Source organism: Lathyrus oleraceus, chromosome 2 (assembly GCF_024323335.1).
Source record: "Lathyrus oleraceus cultivar Zhongwan6 chromosome 2, CAAS_Psat_ZW6_1.0, whole genome shotgun sequence".
NCBI lineage: Eukaryota > Viridiplantae > Streptophyta > Magnoliopsida > Fabales > Fabaceae > Lathyrus > Lathyrus oleraceus.
The window spans coordinates 145,248,521-145,265,320 of record NC_066580.1 but is presented as its reverse complement, the minus strand read 5'-3'; the positions used below and the strand labels follow the sequence as shown (position 1 = coordinate 145,265,320).

The 16,800-nt window shown below is 35.5% G+C and overlaps 1 protein-coding gene across 1 annotated transcript; it reads right to left on the bottom strand.

Moving 5' to 3' along the window:
- Window positions 1-615: 615 nt before the first annotated feature.
- On the bottom strand, window positions 616-7,992 carry LOC127122322 (transcription factor MYB119). The gene is made up of 4 exons (XM_051052676.1): window positions 7,589-7,992; window positions 7,273-7,399; window positions 6,361-6,735; window positions 616-897 (listed from the first exon to the last, which is right to left on the bottom strand). Exons 1-4 carry the CDS (start codon window positions 7,990-7,992, stop codon window positions 616-618), a joined length of 1,188 nt encoding a protein of 395 aa, XP_050908633.1.
- Between the last annotated feature and the right edge of the window lie 8,808 nt (window positions 7,993-16,800).

The following is a 16,800-nucleotide window of genomic DNA, read 5'->3' as shown; positions in this document are numbered from 1 at the left end:
TTCAAGGGTAGGCTCTTGGATGGCAAGTGCATAAGGCCTTTTCTTGGAAATTTTGTTGGAGGCTGGCTCAAAGTGTCAATGATATTTGGTTGTTGTTTTGTCTTCCTAGAGGATAGGTCGAGCACAGGTGACATATCCTCTTCGTCAGAATCTATGATGACATGAGTTTCTGTGGGTTTATTTTGGATTTTTATGGGGGTTAAATGAGGTTTTCGAGCAGCCTGAATTGATTATTGGAGTGTTAGTACCATTAAACATAACAAAGAGTAAAAATGGAAAGACGAAGATATACCTTTGTGGGCTTGCTACCTCCCTCAGTCTTCGATTCGACTGGTCTTCTTATTGTTGGTTTCTTGGGTGCGACCCTGGTGGCTAAAAGAAAATAACATAGAGCAATTAGTGTAATCTAAGGGCAAATATCCTAATACATGGGTATGATTCGAGAAAAACCTCCCATGTCACACCTTCATATATGTCTGATTCGATGCGAACATATTCGATCCCTATATGAAGATGTCCTTTGAAACTGTCTAGAGTATGCTTAGTCGCAACCACCCGCAGGGATTTTTTCTGGGACTGCTGTTGAAGGATCTTAATGGAGTCCCCATAGAGAAACTAGTCTGGAAATGGAGGGGCAAGGGCCACTCCAAAGTCGACATTAGGCAGTGGAGGAAATTTTGGGGGAAATAATTCGAAAGCCATTTCGTAGCATTTCTCATGAGGAACGTACGAAAGGATTTTTAGAGTTTCCATTTTCTTTGAAAAATTTTCTTTGAGCGTGACAGCTGCTTCACGAATGGTTCGACTTAGATCAACAAGCCTATAGGCAGTTTCAAAGTAATTTTGGAAGGCTTGAATTTCTTTGATAAGCGTGTAAGTACCTTTTTTGGTTCTTTCCTGCACAAGAAGAAAAACTTTATCAAAATATTGGATAAAGGAAGAGACATCATAGAACTCTTCAGTATAGTATATGTTCCACCATCTCCCAAAATCTCGAGTGCAGAGGAAGTTAGACTCGAAGTTGAGAGGAGTGAGTTAGGTCCTGCCAGTATATCTGGCTATATGCTTAAGGGAGGTGGTTTCATTATGGACCGCATTGTAGAGAAGGAGGCTACCCTTTTTATCATACAGGCACTTCGGGAGAGCTTGAATTAGCCCAAATTATCGAGCGACAAGGTTGGGTTGATAGGAGATCAAAGTAACCTCGACCTTCGAGGGGTTTAGTCGAAGGGTTAAGATCCTAGGGGTCAAAAAGGCTTCCCAAATCAGTAGAGATTCCGTCTCTCGTTTTTTGGAGGGAGATGGGAAAGGTCTTGTAAACCATTCTGGACCATACTTTCTGGAAGCAAATGGGGCCATTCTTGAAGTAAATACATGGGCTTAGCGAACATCATTATATAGCCCATGAAAATTGGTCGAAGGGCTTGTCCTTCGTCATTGGGAGTCAGCTGGACCATCGAATGCCTTCGATCCCTCTGTTTTTTACTTCCTCAGCTTCTTCATCAATGAGGCCTTTATTTGGTAGACTTTCCTCGAACGTGGCATTAAGCCAGAGTTGTAATAACCAAAAGGGACCAGAGAAGAGGAGATTCACTTTTTCACCCAAGTTCTTCAATTGCGTGACTCCATCACTCAATGATTCATAGAGGCTTGCCAGTATCATTTCACTTAGGCAAACACTATGTCCAACATGCAAATGGTTCGCTAGGGTGAGATGCTTTTTGGCAACTTGCAGAGACTTTGAGCATAATATAGAATGAGACAACCACAGATCTAAGAAAGCTATATGTTCTATATCAGAGACGGTGTCAGTGTATTTGTCATGATAGTGTGCAATGTGAGTCGAATACGCTGCTCTACAGGTCGAAAAAGCTATGGTATCTTCAGAATCAATCTCAGGGTCGTACGTGTGTCTAGTGGGTTTTAGCCCTGTGATAGCGGCTAAGTCAAAAAGCGTTGGTGTGGCCATGCCACATGGGAGGTGGAAAGTATAATGTGTACTATCCCAGAAATACAGTGAAGAAACTGACATGGATGCACTATACTCCAATCCTACCTTCGAAAACATGATCAGGTCATAAATTCCCATGTCTTTCCAGTTTTGGGCTTTGGTTTTTTCTATTTTCTTTAACCATTCCAAATAATCTGTTGGGTCTTGAATGAGGGGGTAGCGCAAAAACTCTAAATCTGTTGTTCATGAACCTCAAATCTATGGTTTCACTAGTGTTTGGGTTTTCAGCAGCGTTTAGTTCAACCCTAGGTTTTTTTCGCTTTCCCTATGGGCTTGCATTTATGGTAAGAGGGAAAGTATTATTTAAGTTTGCTAAAATCAGTGTCTAAATCAGTCAGAGGCCCAGATAATGCATGAGTTTTCCCAGAAACAGAAACAGGGATAAGTACTTGGGAAGCGTAGATCTTGCGTTGTTCCTCCATTTTGGGTTATGGGATATATTGTTGATTACCCACCGATATTGGATTAGGCAATGTGGTGAAAGGAGGAAGCTCCGAAATCTTCTTGGGAGCTTTTGATTTGACAGCCATGGTCTTGATAGCTTTGCTCACTTCTTTAGGGGTTTTGCTTGAGGTTGCCATCTCCGTTGAAAGTGGGAAGAGGAAAAGTAGGGTCTTCTTCTAAGGTTGCCCCCTGGTTTCCACTTGCCATCTCTTGATAGCTTCTCCCCACTACTCGTTCCACTTGTCACTACAAAGGAAATATGAACGGATTTTTATCCGTCTATAAATATTCTCCATCTTCCTCCTTTGAAAACTTTTCCATTCTTGAGCCCATAACCTCAGATCCTCTTGTGATTCTTTCTCAAAAACAACTCACACAAACTTTTCCTCTTCCAAAGTTTTTGATAGACACATGCCATGTTTTTGATAGACACATGCCATGTTACATAGGTATGAATCCTTTCTTGGAATCATGCATATTAAAGCGTCTCAGCACTTTGTCTATGTATGTACTCTGACTTAGGCCAAGCAGTTTTTGTGATCTATCTCTATAGATTCTGATTCCTAATATATAGGCTGCTTCACCTAGGTCCTTCATAGAAAAGCATTTCCCCAACCAAGACTTTACTTGTTGCAGGGTAGGGACATCGTTTCCAATGAGTAATATGTCATCTACATATAATACCAGGAAAATGATCATGCTCCCACTAAGTCATCACATGGAATCGCATAAACTAGATATCTAAATTTTGAAGAACCAGGATAATGCTTAATTGGATCGAATGTGATATGTCTTCGTGTTCATTTACGAATGTTACGGATTTGGTGACCTGAGGAGGTTACTTACTGACAAATCAATTAATCATCATGAAATCACAAAAATCATAGGAATCAAAAGTCGATTCTCACAGACGACGTCATTGTTCCGTTTTGGAACTATAATAGGAATGATGATCGAAAGATAGGGTGGTTTTAAGCATCTGAAATGGTTGAGAGTGAGTCCTGCAAGATTAATACTCCACCGATCAAGTTAGTATGTGAGGAAGAAGAGTGAATTCACACTGTGTTTGAAACTTGTTACATGAATTTGACACCTTCTCTATATATACTAGATAAGGATTAACCTAACACACTATTAGTTAGGAGTGATTTATGGAGGATCGTTGGACGCACTTGCAATTGATATCTTTGTGATCACCATGATTAGGATCCTCGTGTGCTAAGAAGATTCTGGAATGAACGCAATGTGTGCGGAGTGGTCGACCAAGATTGTTGTGAATGACTCAGAACATAACCCATGACTATGTTCAATTTTCTTTTGATTGGATGGTCACTCAGAGAAAATATTATTCATTTTTAATTTTTTATTTAGAAAAAGCAAGGCACCTCGACCATTGTAATTTTTCCATTCACAAAGTAGTGTTTATAAAGGAGATCATGAATTATTTTTTCAAATAAAAAATGTATAGGTTTTTTTTCATTTTTCGGTTTTTTTAGTTTTTCATCCATATCTACTTGCACCCTCATTGCAGTCCCTCTACCGAACATGCCACGTGAACACCTTTATCGGAATTTTTTTTGGAACAGTATCACCGTTTGAACAATCACATGAAATAAGTGGTACAAAACATATAAATAAAAAACTTTAAGACATTAAGTCTATGGTCCTCACACTTATTAGGTGTTCAACATCTATTTTTTCATCTAAGGTGAGACTCATACTCACACTTGATATAACAACAATCTTCCACTCGAGTGTGAATTCATCCATTCTTATGGGTATTTCTCCCTTAAAACGAAAGCTTTTTTTATCCATTGTACTTGCATTGGAGTTGTGCCCCTCAACGAAACATGTCTCCTAAACACCTTGGTCAGAAACACATTCGATACGATAACACTATTTGAACAATAACATAAAAGGAGTTAGACATTACATATTAACCCAAATCCTTAAGGCATTAGGTATATGATCCTTTCACTTATAAATTATTTAACATCCACTTTTTTATATAATGTGATACTCATACTCACACTTAATATACCAACATTATCCCCTTTAAAGTATGACTTAAATCATTCTTATGAGTATGATACTCGTAAAATGGAAGTTGTTTTTTCATCCATATCTACTTGCACCACACTTGTGGCCCCTCAATGGAACACACTGCCTGAACACCTTGGTCAAGAAGACTTTCAATCTACCTATTAAACTAAAACCTTAAATTATTAGATATATAGTCATCTAACTTATAAAGTATTCAATATCCATTTTCTATCTAAAGTGAAGCTCATACTAACACATGATATACTAATAATTTCTTCCTCAAGTGTGAGCCCATTGAATCTTATGGGTATGTTCTTCCTCAAATGAAGACTTGTTTTCATCTATATATTTGTGCAACTATTGTGGCCCCTCAATGGAACACGTCACTTGAACACCTTTATCAAGAAAACATTCAACACAATTTCATTATTGGATCATGAGAAAGTCCTGGGATTTCACATCAAGTTTTGAACAATCACATAAAATTAGTTGGCAAAAATCTCACATTGGATGTGAAAATAGTCGAGAGTAAGAGATGTTTATATCTTACTTGTGAGTTTCAATCAATGAAACTTAAAAAGAAAAATCACTCAAAATTCAATTCTTCTCAATTATTCATAAACGAACACCCCAATAATCTAATTGTGGGGGCTTGCGAATCGTTTTCTCTATATATGAAATATGAGTTTTCTATCTAAAAGAAGGAAGAATACAAATAAAATATATTTTCATACATTTTATCCTCCTTAAAATGGGAGCTCGGCGTCAAACAGATTAAACAAATGTTTCTTGAGAGACAATCTAATGGCGGTAAAGAAAGATATTTTTAGTTTTATGTTTCCTTTATATTTTGATTTTTGTTTACAAAATTGATGTGTAAGACTTACAACACCACACTTTTTAAATACCGAAACAAATAATTGTTTAATAATTATTGTCTGATTCTAAGTGTATCTATGATATTGTAAAACTTCCTAGAAGTTGATTTATTTCTCTATAATTAATTGTCTTATTATATACACACATACATTTTTTGTGAAGGATCCTATTATTTAATGATAAATTTATCAGCTGAAACTCGTTTGAGCCTATATATTTTCTATCAAATTCATATCAATGTTATTGGTTCTAACGACATATGTTATAATTATTGAATTTCATTGGAGTTAGATAGCTATAAGAAAAAAAAAAGAAAAAAAAATGTGTAGCATGGTTTTAAGTTTGAGGTTGTTCCATAATAACAATTTTTAAATTAGAAATTGTAAATATGAAAATAGACTCAGAAAAAATAAAATAAAAGTAGTTATCCAATGTGCGACTCTTATTGTGATTTAATATACCAACAAATACATCTATTGTAATTTATCTCCCTTTTACATTATAACTACAAAGATAAAATTTCGATGGATACACTATCGGTCATCAATATAACCTTTGACCTATATAATTAATTTTTACTATGATTTCAAGCATTAGAAAGTTTATAAGGCGTTGAATAAGCATTCAAAAAGATGTTACAGAGAAGAAAATAAAGGAAATTAAATAATATTAAGTCACATCAATGTAGTTTAGCACTAATTAATAACAACAAAACAATGGATACATATCTTCTACTCTCTTTTCTTTCATTAAACAAACCGCAGTATTTAAAACCAAGTGAAAAATAAAGCTCAGACACATACTATTCCATAGTGGAAACAAAGTTTATGAAAGTGGAAAAGTTCACTAAAAATGAAAAACTAAACAATCCAAATTAGTGTCAAATGCACACTATAGTGGAACAAATAAACATACAAATGATGGATTCATCATTTTAGAATCTGGTTACAATTAGACTGGTTCTCATGGGATTGGTTAAATACATGTTCATAATTATTATTCACCTTAAAAAGTTGTTGCATGAAGAGTAGTTCATCATCATAACATTCAGCAATAAGTGGTGACGATAAATTTTCATGGTCTACGGAAGGGTCCTCAAATATTGCTGAAGTGGATGGTTTTTGAGTCAAATTTTTGATATAGTCTTGAAGAATAGAAGATTGTGGTTTACCATCTTTGATTTGAGGCCTTTTGTTATTTCTCTTTGAATTTTGTCGTCTTTTAGTTGCATTCCAATGATTCTTAATTGCATTATCTGTTCTTCCTGGAATTTTCTTCGCTATCTCAGCCCATCGGCTTCCCATCTTGCTATGACTCTCTACTAGTATCTTCTCTTCTTCCTCGCTCCAACTATCTTTCTACAACATGTTCAAAAAGTTTGGTGTCATAACATCACAAAGTTCAAATTTCAATTTTGGTATATTACTATTAAATTTCTTTTCGTACTATTACATAAAATATGAAAATGCAATTTGCATTTTCTTATATAAGATTTTTTTTACTGTATACGTACCTTTTATTTATGTAATGTAATAACCTTATGTCAAGATTATTAGGGTTTTGGAGGAAACCCTAATAAGTAAAGTTTCTTTGTGTTGATAATATGAAAATTAATCCAAATACTCTAAGAATTGTTGGATGAAACAAATATTAATTTGGAAAGTAACTACAATTACATTAGTTTTTTTACTTTGGAACTTCACACTCATTCATAAAATATTAAAATGTAAATATAGAAAAAGTGATCAAACTGTGCAAATGCCTAAAATAGATTCTAGCAAACATAGATAAATTCTAAGGTTAAAACATAGGTAAAATATAAAGCATTGCTTTATGTATAACTTATAGAAAAAATATATAAAAAGTATAGATGATTTAAGAAATGACATGCATACTTTAATATCAGGCTTAAGATGATTTTGCCATCTTTCTCTACACTGCTTTCCAACTCTTCCTTCCAATTTCTCAGCTATTTGAGACCATTTTCTTACTCCATATAATTTCACAAACTTCAACAATTTCCTTTATTTTTAACATAATAAAAAACACATTAAAATTTAGTTCAAATATATATTATTAAAAAGCATAAATAAAGCACAAACATAATTCTAAATTACGATCTACTTCAATTCCATTGCAATATTGGAATTTGCAGTGTAAAATAAACAAACAGACGAAGAAAAACAATTTTGTTTGATTTAATTACTAAACCTGTCTTCTTCATCACTCCACTTTCCTTTGATCAAAGGAAGAGAAGAAACTTTCTTATGTCTCTTTTTCACCACTTTTGCTACACTCTTTCCTAATCCATTGATCACATCTTCTTTCTCCACATACATTAAAGGAATTTCTTCTGTCCAATTCATCACCTCTTCATCTTCCATTAGATGATCAACAAAGCTAGCTTCTTGAGTTATGATATTATTATTAGGCCACATGTAACTATAGGTTGAAGCACCAAAGCCATAACAATTTTCATCATCAATATTTTGAGGGATATGGTTGCGTTGACCCCATAAGAATCTATCAATGGCAGTCAAAGGAGGACCTATAGAAGAGTGATTGCTCATTTTTATATCATCACCAGCACCAAAATGTGATCCAATTGTTTTCATGAAAGTTTCTTATGGAAAATGAAATCACAAAAAGGGAGAAACCGAGAAATAAAAGATGGACATGGCAAGCTTATAATTACAAGGCGTACTTAGACATATGCATTAGTAGCCATTGATTATGGACTATGATCTAATGGATAGATATGAAGTATATATTGTAACGTCTGATCTTCTTTTGAGAAAATTTAGTGAGCTAGGAGGAATCAATGAGATAGTATTAATCCCTATATTATTTCATTAAAATTTTATTTTAATTCTGAATTCATTTCATTTTGAATTTTTGTTAAATATTTAATATGTATTATAGTATTTCTTAACAATCATAATGAACCAATTAATGGGAATATTGACATAAATATGATTTAACTTTCCATTGTGAGTAATAATTATATTTTTAAAATCATGAAAGGGTAAACAAATTCTCAACTTTTAATTTGCTCAAGTTAGAACATGTAATCTCAAGATCGGTGAAAATGGTATATATATATATATATATATATATATATATATATATATATATATATATATATATATATATATATATATATATATATATATATATATATATATATATATATAGAGAGAGAGAGAGAGAGAGAGAGAGAGAGAGAGAGAGAGAGAGAGAGAGAGAGAGAGAGAGAGAGAGAGAGGAGAGAGAGAGAGAGAGAGAGAGAGAGAGAGAGAGAGAGAGAGAGAGAGAGAGAGAGAGAGAGAGAGAGAGAGAGAGAGAGAGAGAGAGAGAGAGAGAGAGAGGTGAAAACATGAGCATTACTTCATTCATAAGATACTCAAAGATTATGTAGACAACAATAGAAGATTGGATGGTTAGCTGAGATAGTCGACAGTGCAAAGGCATAGTTCACTTTTGCGATTAAAGAAAGACTTGGGCACAATTTGGCTAACACCAAATGGGGCTAGTAGAACAGTATCTTCACGTTTTCTTTAGAGGTCCCAAGTTTGGTCGAAAGAAGCTTTGGAGTAAGGAAAGCTTCTCATACCTTATTTGATTCAACTTCTTGTTTGTCAGTAGTAGGAAATTTTTCGATAAACGATTCAAGCCCATGACTTCTGTGTTGCAAAAGGAGCCATTGAGGGGGTGGAGTTGTGTCGTTTGGAAAACAACATGAAGTATTCTGAAAAACTTTCCTTGTTTGTTCGATGTCCATTAACCGGGGTTATCTGAGTAAGTTGAATGTCTTCAATACGCCTGTTCTTGATGTCTTCAGCAACATCATTGGGTTTTTTGACATCTAGTGAAAGTTCAAACATTGGATTTAGCCATAAATGGAGAAACCAATAGGGTCCAACCAACAACAGGTTACCTTTAGGCTTAAGGTTTTCTAGAGTTTTAGTGGCTAGACCTAAGGATTCATAGTGGGATTCCAGTATCAGTTGGCTAAGATAAATGTCGCACCCTTCATGTAATTGGTTGGCCAGGGTCAAGTATCTCTTGACTACCTTCAAAGATTTGCAGCAGAAGATACATCTCGACAACCTCAATGCTATAAAATCAATATGTTCTTCATCAGACACTTCGCCAGTATCAATGTCATGATGGTCTTCAATGTATTTGCCAAAGCTTGCATGATTAGTGTTGAAATTGATGGTATCCTCATCTCTTTCATTGAATTCAAAGTTATAGCCAGTTTGGCGAAGACCAGTAATGGCTGCTATATCGAAATGGATGAGGGTAACCATTCCATAAGGAAGTTGGAAGGTATTAATACTACTCCCTCAGAAATACAAGATCGCGACAAGCATGTTTTGGCAATAAAGATGACCAATCCTGGACAACTGAATTAAATCATAAATTCCCCTAGATTTCCAAGTTTCACCCATTTTTGTTTTGATTTTATTCAACCAAATGATATAATCCTCATTTCTTTTTAGGGAAGGAGCATAACGGAAAACAAGAAGAATAACAATCATGTACTCTAGATCTATGGGTTTCTTAATGCTAACTATGGGTTTTGTTTGGTGATAAGAAGGAAACAGTTCCCTAAGTTTACCAATATCCACTGTGGGGTCAGACATTTGACCCATAAGTGCATGGGTTTTACCATAAATTGAGTAATGGATTAGCACCTGAGACTTGAAGATATGAAGCTTATGTTCTTGATTTGGTAGTTCTGGAACGCACTCTTGATTCCCAACAAGGATAGAAGATTGTAATCTGGTAGCTAGAGGTAGAGGAGCCTTGGAGTCTTTTGATGTTTTTAGTTTGGATGCCATTGTTGAAAGTAACGATTGATGCTTGGAGAAAAGATATTTTTAAAAGAATTTTCTGGGTAGCAATGAGTGGGAATGGGAAGAAGAAATGAAGAAGAAATATTTATAGTGGGGGAGAAAAGACTTTTCAGTTTTTCTGATGACAAATGGTGATGAAGTTTGTGACGCGTGCCATAAGGTTAGAGGCGAAACTGAAGAAATTTCGTGTGCATAGGCACGACGTCCTAAAAGAGTTTAGCCATGATTGAAAGTTATGGGATTGTGGGAAAATGCACGTTTTTGAGGTGGCGGTTGATGGAAAGGTCATGATGTCCATGTCATCTTTCCATTAGATGGAATAGTATCGAGGAAAGTAAAAAACTCCCCTATCTTATTTTAGTCGAAAGAGACATTTTTTTGGGGAAATTTGTTAGCTGGGATTTTCGACGGGGTCAAAATCTTAGCATAATGAGAAGACTTAGAAAAGTTGAAAGTCTAAAAGAACACTTTCAACAAAAAATTTAGTTGAGGAAGTTAAAGTCTCAGGTGTAGGATAAGGATTAAGACTTAGTATTTTTCTGAAAAGGGATCTTCGTTCAACATTTCAACGACATCGTTGTTCATGTTTTCGACGTCAGCAATCCCCAAGACATGTTAACCAATAGTGGTTAGCGCGAATAAATATTTTCAGAACAAGTAAATACTTTTTGGTCTTATCCATAGGGACACGTGGAAGATATTTCAGAGGAAAAAAAGCATGCAAGAATTATATGTCAAGTACTAAAAAGGAGACTGCTACAAGAAGTTACTGTACATTTAGTATAAATAAGAGTTATAGTGTTAGGTTTCAGGGTGTTGTGTTGAACTCATTACAAAACTCTCAAACTAAAATTACCCAGCATAGTGAGAAACGACTTTACTTGAACAAAATGTATGATTCCCAACTTCATTTCAATTAAATGCAAAATCTTTTACCTCAATTTACTTTATTTGCAATCTTGCTTTCATTCCTCTGTTAATTTCTAGTCACTTTACATTGTCTTTTAACAAACTTTTTACCCTTTTATTATTGTCGAAATTCTCTACATTTCTAGACAATCTACCTTTTTGCACTACTTTACTCAAAGATTTCGACCAAGTCGAAATCCTTTACTTTTTTACACAAAACTTCAGAAAACTTTTAGCACTATGTCATAGAATTATCTGGTCGATCCTGCAAGTAACCTTTAATAATAGACTATCGCTTGTTTACTAAATTTCCCAGTAAACAAATTGGCAGGCCTAGTGGGACCTGTGCTAAACTTTTTTATCTATCATAAATTTTTATAATTTTCTTCTATAAAGTGTTATGTGTACATGAAATGTTCTGAATATTTGTATGTGTTTAATAAGTGGAAAATCATACCAAAAATGACGCGTCCTTCTATTGATAATTCTAATTCACAGAACAATCCTCAAAATGTAGTAGAACAACCAGTCATGTCGACGGTTGAAGAGGAAGTTGTTTCAATGCCTGTTAGAACAACCATTCATGTGGTATTGTCAACGTCAGTTGCACCAATATCGTCACATGGGATAATACCCCCACCACATCCAGGGGATTCCTCTTTTAACCTTGCAGTTGCAAGACCTTTGTTTGGTTTTTCAGTGCTAATGAATAATAGGGAGTACCTTTATGGCATACCAACGTCGATGGTGACTGGCTTTCACACTAACATGTCAACATATAGTGACAATGCAATGGCCAATGGACCATCATATAATCTCCATAATGCCTCTACTTTGACCATAAATAATATGGTTCGACCAGGAGAGATATGTTATATCCCTAAAGTGACGTCATCATTAAATACGACGTCTATGATAGCTATGAGGCAACATATAGATGAAATTAATCTTGAAATGGTTAATACATTGACCTAACAAATGGGTACAATATCCAATCCTTTGATTACAAATACTACCCAAATATATGAGTTGTTAGCTAACAAATGGGTCTAATAGCCGAATTTTTCGGTTTGCCTCAAGATCAGGCTCGACCAAACCCTCAAATATCAAATGTTAGGTAAGTCGAAATGCCTAGACATGTGATGACCCAGATAAACTTAGGCCAACATCTAGGATTTTGACTACCATAACCTATCCCAAATAGGGAAGACGAAGAATATGTAGGTCAACATAACCCTAGGCCTGTAATGGTATAGAGAAATCAGGATGCCGACCAAGTACTGAGAAATGTCCAACAAAATAATTTTGGGGGGCATAACAACATAACTAATATGGTTGAACAAATTTTGGCCCAAAACGTCCTTAATGTGAGTCTCATAATACATTTGACAAACAAAACTCCATAGGGGCTAAAAGTGCTCAAGTTCACCAAGTTTACTGGTGACACTAGTGAGTTTACAATCGAACATGTCGCTAGATATCAAACTGAGGCTGGAAACATAACAAACAATGAGAATTTGAAAATAAAGTATTTTCCTAATTCTTCAACGAAAAAAGCTTTCACTTGGTTTACCACACTCTCTTCACACTTCATACAAACTTGGAGTATAGATTATTCTATGAATAATTTGGCATGAGCCAGTCGAAGATAAGTCTTAAGGAGTTGGCTAATGTTAGGCAAAAAGTCCCTGAGACAATTGAAGAATATTTGAACAGGTTTAGACTTCTTAAAGCAAGGTTCTTTACACAAGTCCATGAACACGAGTTAGTCGAAATGGCTGCAGGAGGCTTAGATTATTCCATTAGGAAGAAACTAGACACTCAATACCTTACGAACATGACACAATTGGCATATAGGGTTTTCAGGTCGAACACTTGAAAGCTGAAAAAGCTAGAACAAATAAGTACCATAAAAAAGAAAAGGTTGCATATGTTGAGACAGATGAGTATCTCTCAGACTTAGGAAACGAGTATGTTGAAGCGAGTGAAGTAAATGTGGCAGAATGTAATCCAGGACCTACGTACATGTATAAATTGTTGAAACCATCGAACGAGAAGAATCTTGTCGAACCCAACAAGAATGATAAATTTGTCACAAAAACTTACACTTTTGATATAACTAAATATGATGAAATGTCCGATTTATTAGTTACTGATGGGAAGATTATAGTGCCTCCAGGCATGAAAAATCCCTCATTAGAACAAAGGAAAAAGAAAGGTTTTTGTAAGTACTATAATTATTTAGGTCATAAAACTTCTCAATGTATGCTTTTCAGGGATTTGGTTCATAAAGAATTGAAAGAAAGGAGATTTCAGTTTGGTGAGAAGCCAAAAGCTTTAATGCAAGTGGATTCTGATCCACTCCAGACTGAAAAGGCACACTATACTGAACCTGTCGAGATCCTCATGGTGGAAGATACTGATGGCTTCGACATGGATGTCGAGAAAGCTAAACAGATTCTTGCAGTTGCTGATGAAGAAATGCAACTGGTGTACCCTCAAGCTGAAGAGGGATTGATTGCTTATTTTGGAGAGATGCAAGCTCAATGAGTCTAAAACGGTGTTATGCCCTAGGTGTAGCGATTTTTTTGACGAGGAGGCGACAAAGAGGCTTGAAGACACAAGAATTCATGATCCTAAGAAGATAAATGGAGGAAGTTTGGAAGCTAGGTTCACTTTTAACAAACGAGGTGTTCCTCACAAAAACGAATAATATCATAGGCATTTTCGACAGTCTCACCAAAAGACTTATCGTCCTTCTGCTAATGTACCCCAAGGAAAGTTGGTAAAACCTCTCAACCAGAGGGGAGAAAATCATCCAAAATGGAAAGTGGTCGACCCAAAGATAGGTTTTCCAAACCATAAAAATCCTAATTTTTTAAAGGGTTATCCACATGTCCCTCAGAATTGTAAGGGAAAAACCCTATGACGCGGATGCATTGAAGGCGTCATCAGAGAAAGAAGAAGGCTAAGCGTGAATCCTTTAGGTTGAAGTGTTAAGCTTATGTGTCTAAGCATGAAGTTTTTGGTGTAAACACTTAGAAAAAACCTTTTACCAGAAGATTGAGTGAAGAGGACAAGAAAATTGTTGAACACATAGTGTCCTTGAGAATTGCACATCTGGGAAAGGATGGTGCTAAGGCAAGGAGAAATCTCCTAAGTATACTCCTTAACACGAGGAAAAATATCCTGGGTATACTCCTCAACTAGAGGAAAAGTCCTCTAAATATGTTCCTTAGCCAGACGACGCAATGGTAGAGGATAACTTCCTCACGGAGTCTGAAGATGATCTTCTAATAAACGGTGGCATAATCTCAGTTCTGCCGACATAATATGATTGTGTGTCAGAAGTATCAGAGATGGAGGAGGAATGTTTACAAGATGTGGCGGAAAACCAGAAGCCGTTATGTTATCACGTCATGAGTAATGATGTTATCGAGGAATAATAATCCATCTTTAAGTAGCCATATGTTTGGATATTGTATCATCTGAAATATTTGTTCATAAGGGAAAAGGTAGATAATATGGTTGTCAATAAGGTCTTTGCTGACAAATGAGCAACTGTCAATTTGATGTCGCATTCCTTATTTACAAAAATAGGGAAGTCAGGTGCAGATATTCAACCTCACAACATGGTATTGTCAAACGATGAAGTCAAGACCAATCATATTATGGGAATAATTCATGTCGAACTATCAGCCGACACGATAACTAGGCCAACATTATTTATGGTAATTGTATCTAATGCAAACTACAATTTATTGCTTGGACGCGAATGGATCCATGGCATTGGTGCAGTGCCTTCCACCTGGCACTAGAGGATTTCCATATGGCTCCAAGATGGAATAGTAGAGAACATTGATGCCGACCAAAGCTATTAATGGCTAAAGTCAACAAGGTTGGCAAGAAACACTTCGATAAAAACTTGGCCAAGATCCTGCCATGTTATGCAGCAGAGGATGTTTACACTCCTCAAAAGGATGCTCATGATTTTTGAACCTCCATCCCAATCATGGTTTCATATGGGACAAGGAAGATGCATGGGATCCTATTGTCGAAGAGGGAAGTGTCGCACCCACTATGGAGACCATGCATGATGATAATGACTACTGAGTCAAACTCTTTGGATTGAATTTCAGCTTATATGGGCGAAAATAGACTAAACTCGTTCCTTGAGGATGAAGCATTGCAAAATATGGCTCTTGAAGCCATGTAAAAAATTATGATAAATTTGGAGATGGCAAATTTGGCCAAACAATAGCTTTAGAAAGTCTGAGGCTTAATTGTATTTTACGAAAATGAGCCATTAGGGTTTGAAAAAGACCCGTTTGATTCTATAAAGAAGATGTAGGCCCAATATCCCTTGGAGGAAATAGATTTGGGCGATGGGTAGTGAAAAGACCAACATGCGTCAGTGTTGAAGTCAAACCAAGCATGAAGAAAAAGGTGGTTGAATTATTCAAAGAGTTCAAAGATCATTTCTCCTAGGATTACAACGAGATGTTAAGGTTGAGTCAAAGCATGATGGAGTTAAAGCTACCAATTCAACCTGGTAAGAAGTTGATGAAGCAACGGTTTGCACCAGAAATTACGTCGAAGATCAAAGAGGAGATTGAAAGGCTGCTCAGGGGTGAGTTTATTATAATGGCCAGGTATGTCGAATGGTTAGCAAATATTATGCCTATTATAAAGAAAAAATGCAACTCTTAGAGTATGTATAATTTTTAGACATTTGAATAATGCCAAACCTAAAGATGAATACCCAATGCATATGGCGGAAATGCTAGTAGATTCAACCACATGTTTTGAATATCTAAGTATGTTAGATGGATATTATGGGTACAACTAGAATTTTATAGCTGAAGAAGACGTACTTAAAATGGAGTTTCGATGGACAAGTGCTTTAGAAACTTATATGAATGGGTAGTAATTCCCTTTGGGTTAAAATGTTGGGGAAACCTATCAGAGGGCTATGAATTCGATGTTACATGAATTTATTGAAACATTCATTCAAGTCTATATTGATGACATAGTCATAAAGTCCTCATCAAAAAATGGTCACTTAGGCCATCTTCGACAATCCTTTGAGAAGATGAGGAAATATGGATTGAAAATGAATCCATTAAAGTGTGCTTTTTGTGTCCATGCAGGAGATTTCTTGGGATTTGTGGTGCATAAAAATGCATAAAGATCATTCAAAACAAAACAAAATCGATCTTGGATCTCAATCCTCCTTCAACAAAGAAACATCTCTAATCTTTGTTGGTGAAAATAAACTTTCTAAGAAGATTCATCTCCAATTTAAGTGGCAAGACTCGGGATTTCTCGCCATTACTATGACTCAAGAAATAAAGTGATTTCAAATGGGGGAGCAAACAATAAGAGACTTTCGATAAAATCAAAGGCTATCTGATTAAGCCTCCTATTTTGTTACCTCCAAGTAGAATAAAGAATATGAAATTGTACATAGCTACATCGGATTCGACCATAGGAAGTATGTTAGCCCAAGAGGACAAAAATGGTGCCGAAAGAGCCATTTATCATCTCAGTCGAATACTGATTGATGTAGAAAATAGGTATAATGCAATAGAAAATTTATGTTTTTGTCTATACTTTTCATGTACAAAACTTAAACATTATATGAAGCATGTC

Bases quoted from the DNA above. Each gene is read 5' to 3' on its own strand.
- LOC127122322 (XM_051052676.1), bottom strand. From the start codon at position 7,992: ATGAAAACAATTGGATCACATTTTGGTGCTGGTGATGATATAAAAATG. The intron at 7,400-7,588 runs GTTTAGTAATTA...TTAAAAATAAAG, and splicing joins TGGAGTGATGAAGAAGACAG to GAAATTGTTGAAGTTTGTGA. The intron at 898-6,360 runs GTATTTAACCAA...CTTCTTGTGCAG, and splicing joins TGAATAATAATTATGAACAT to GAAAGAACCAAAAAAGGTAC.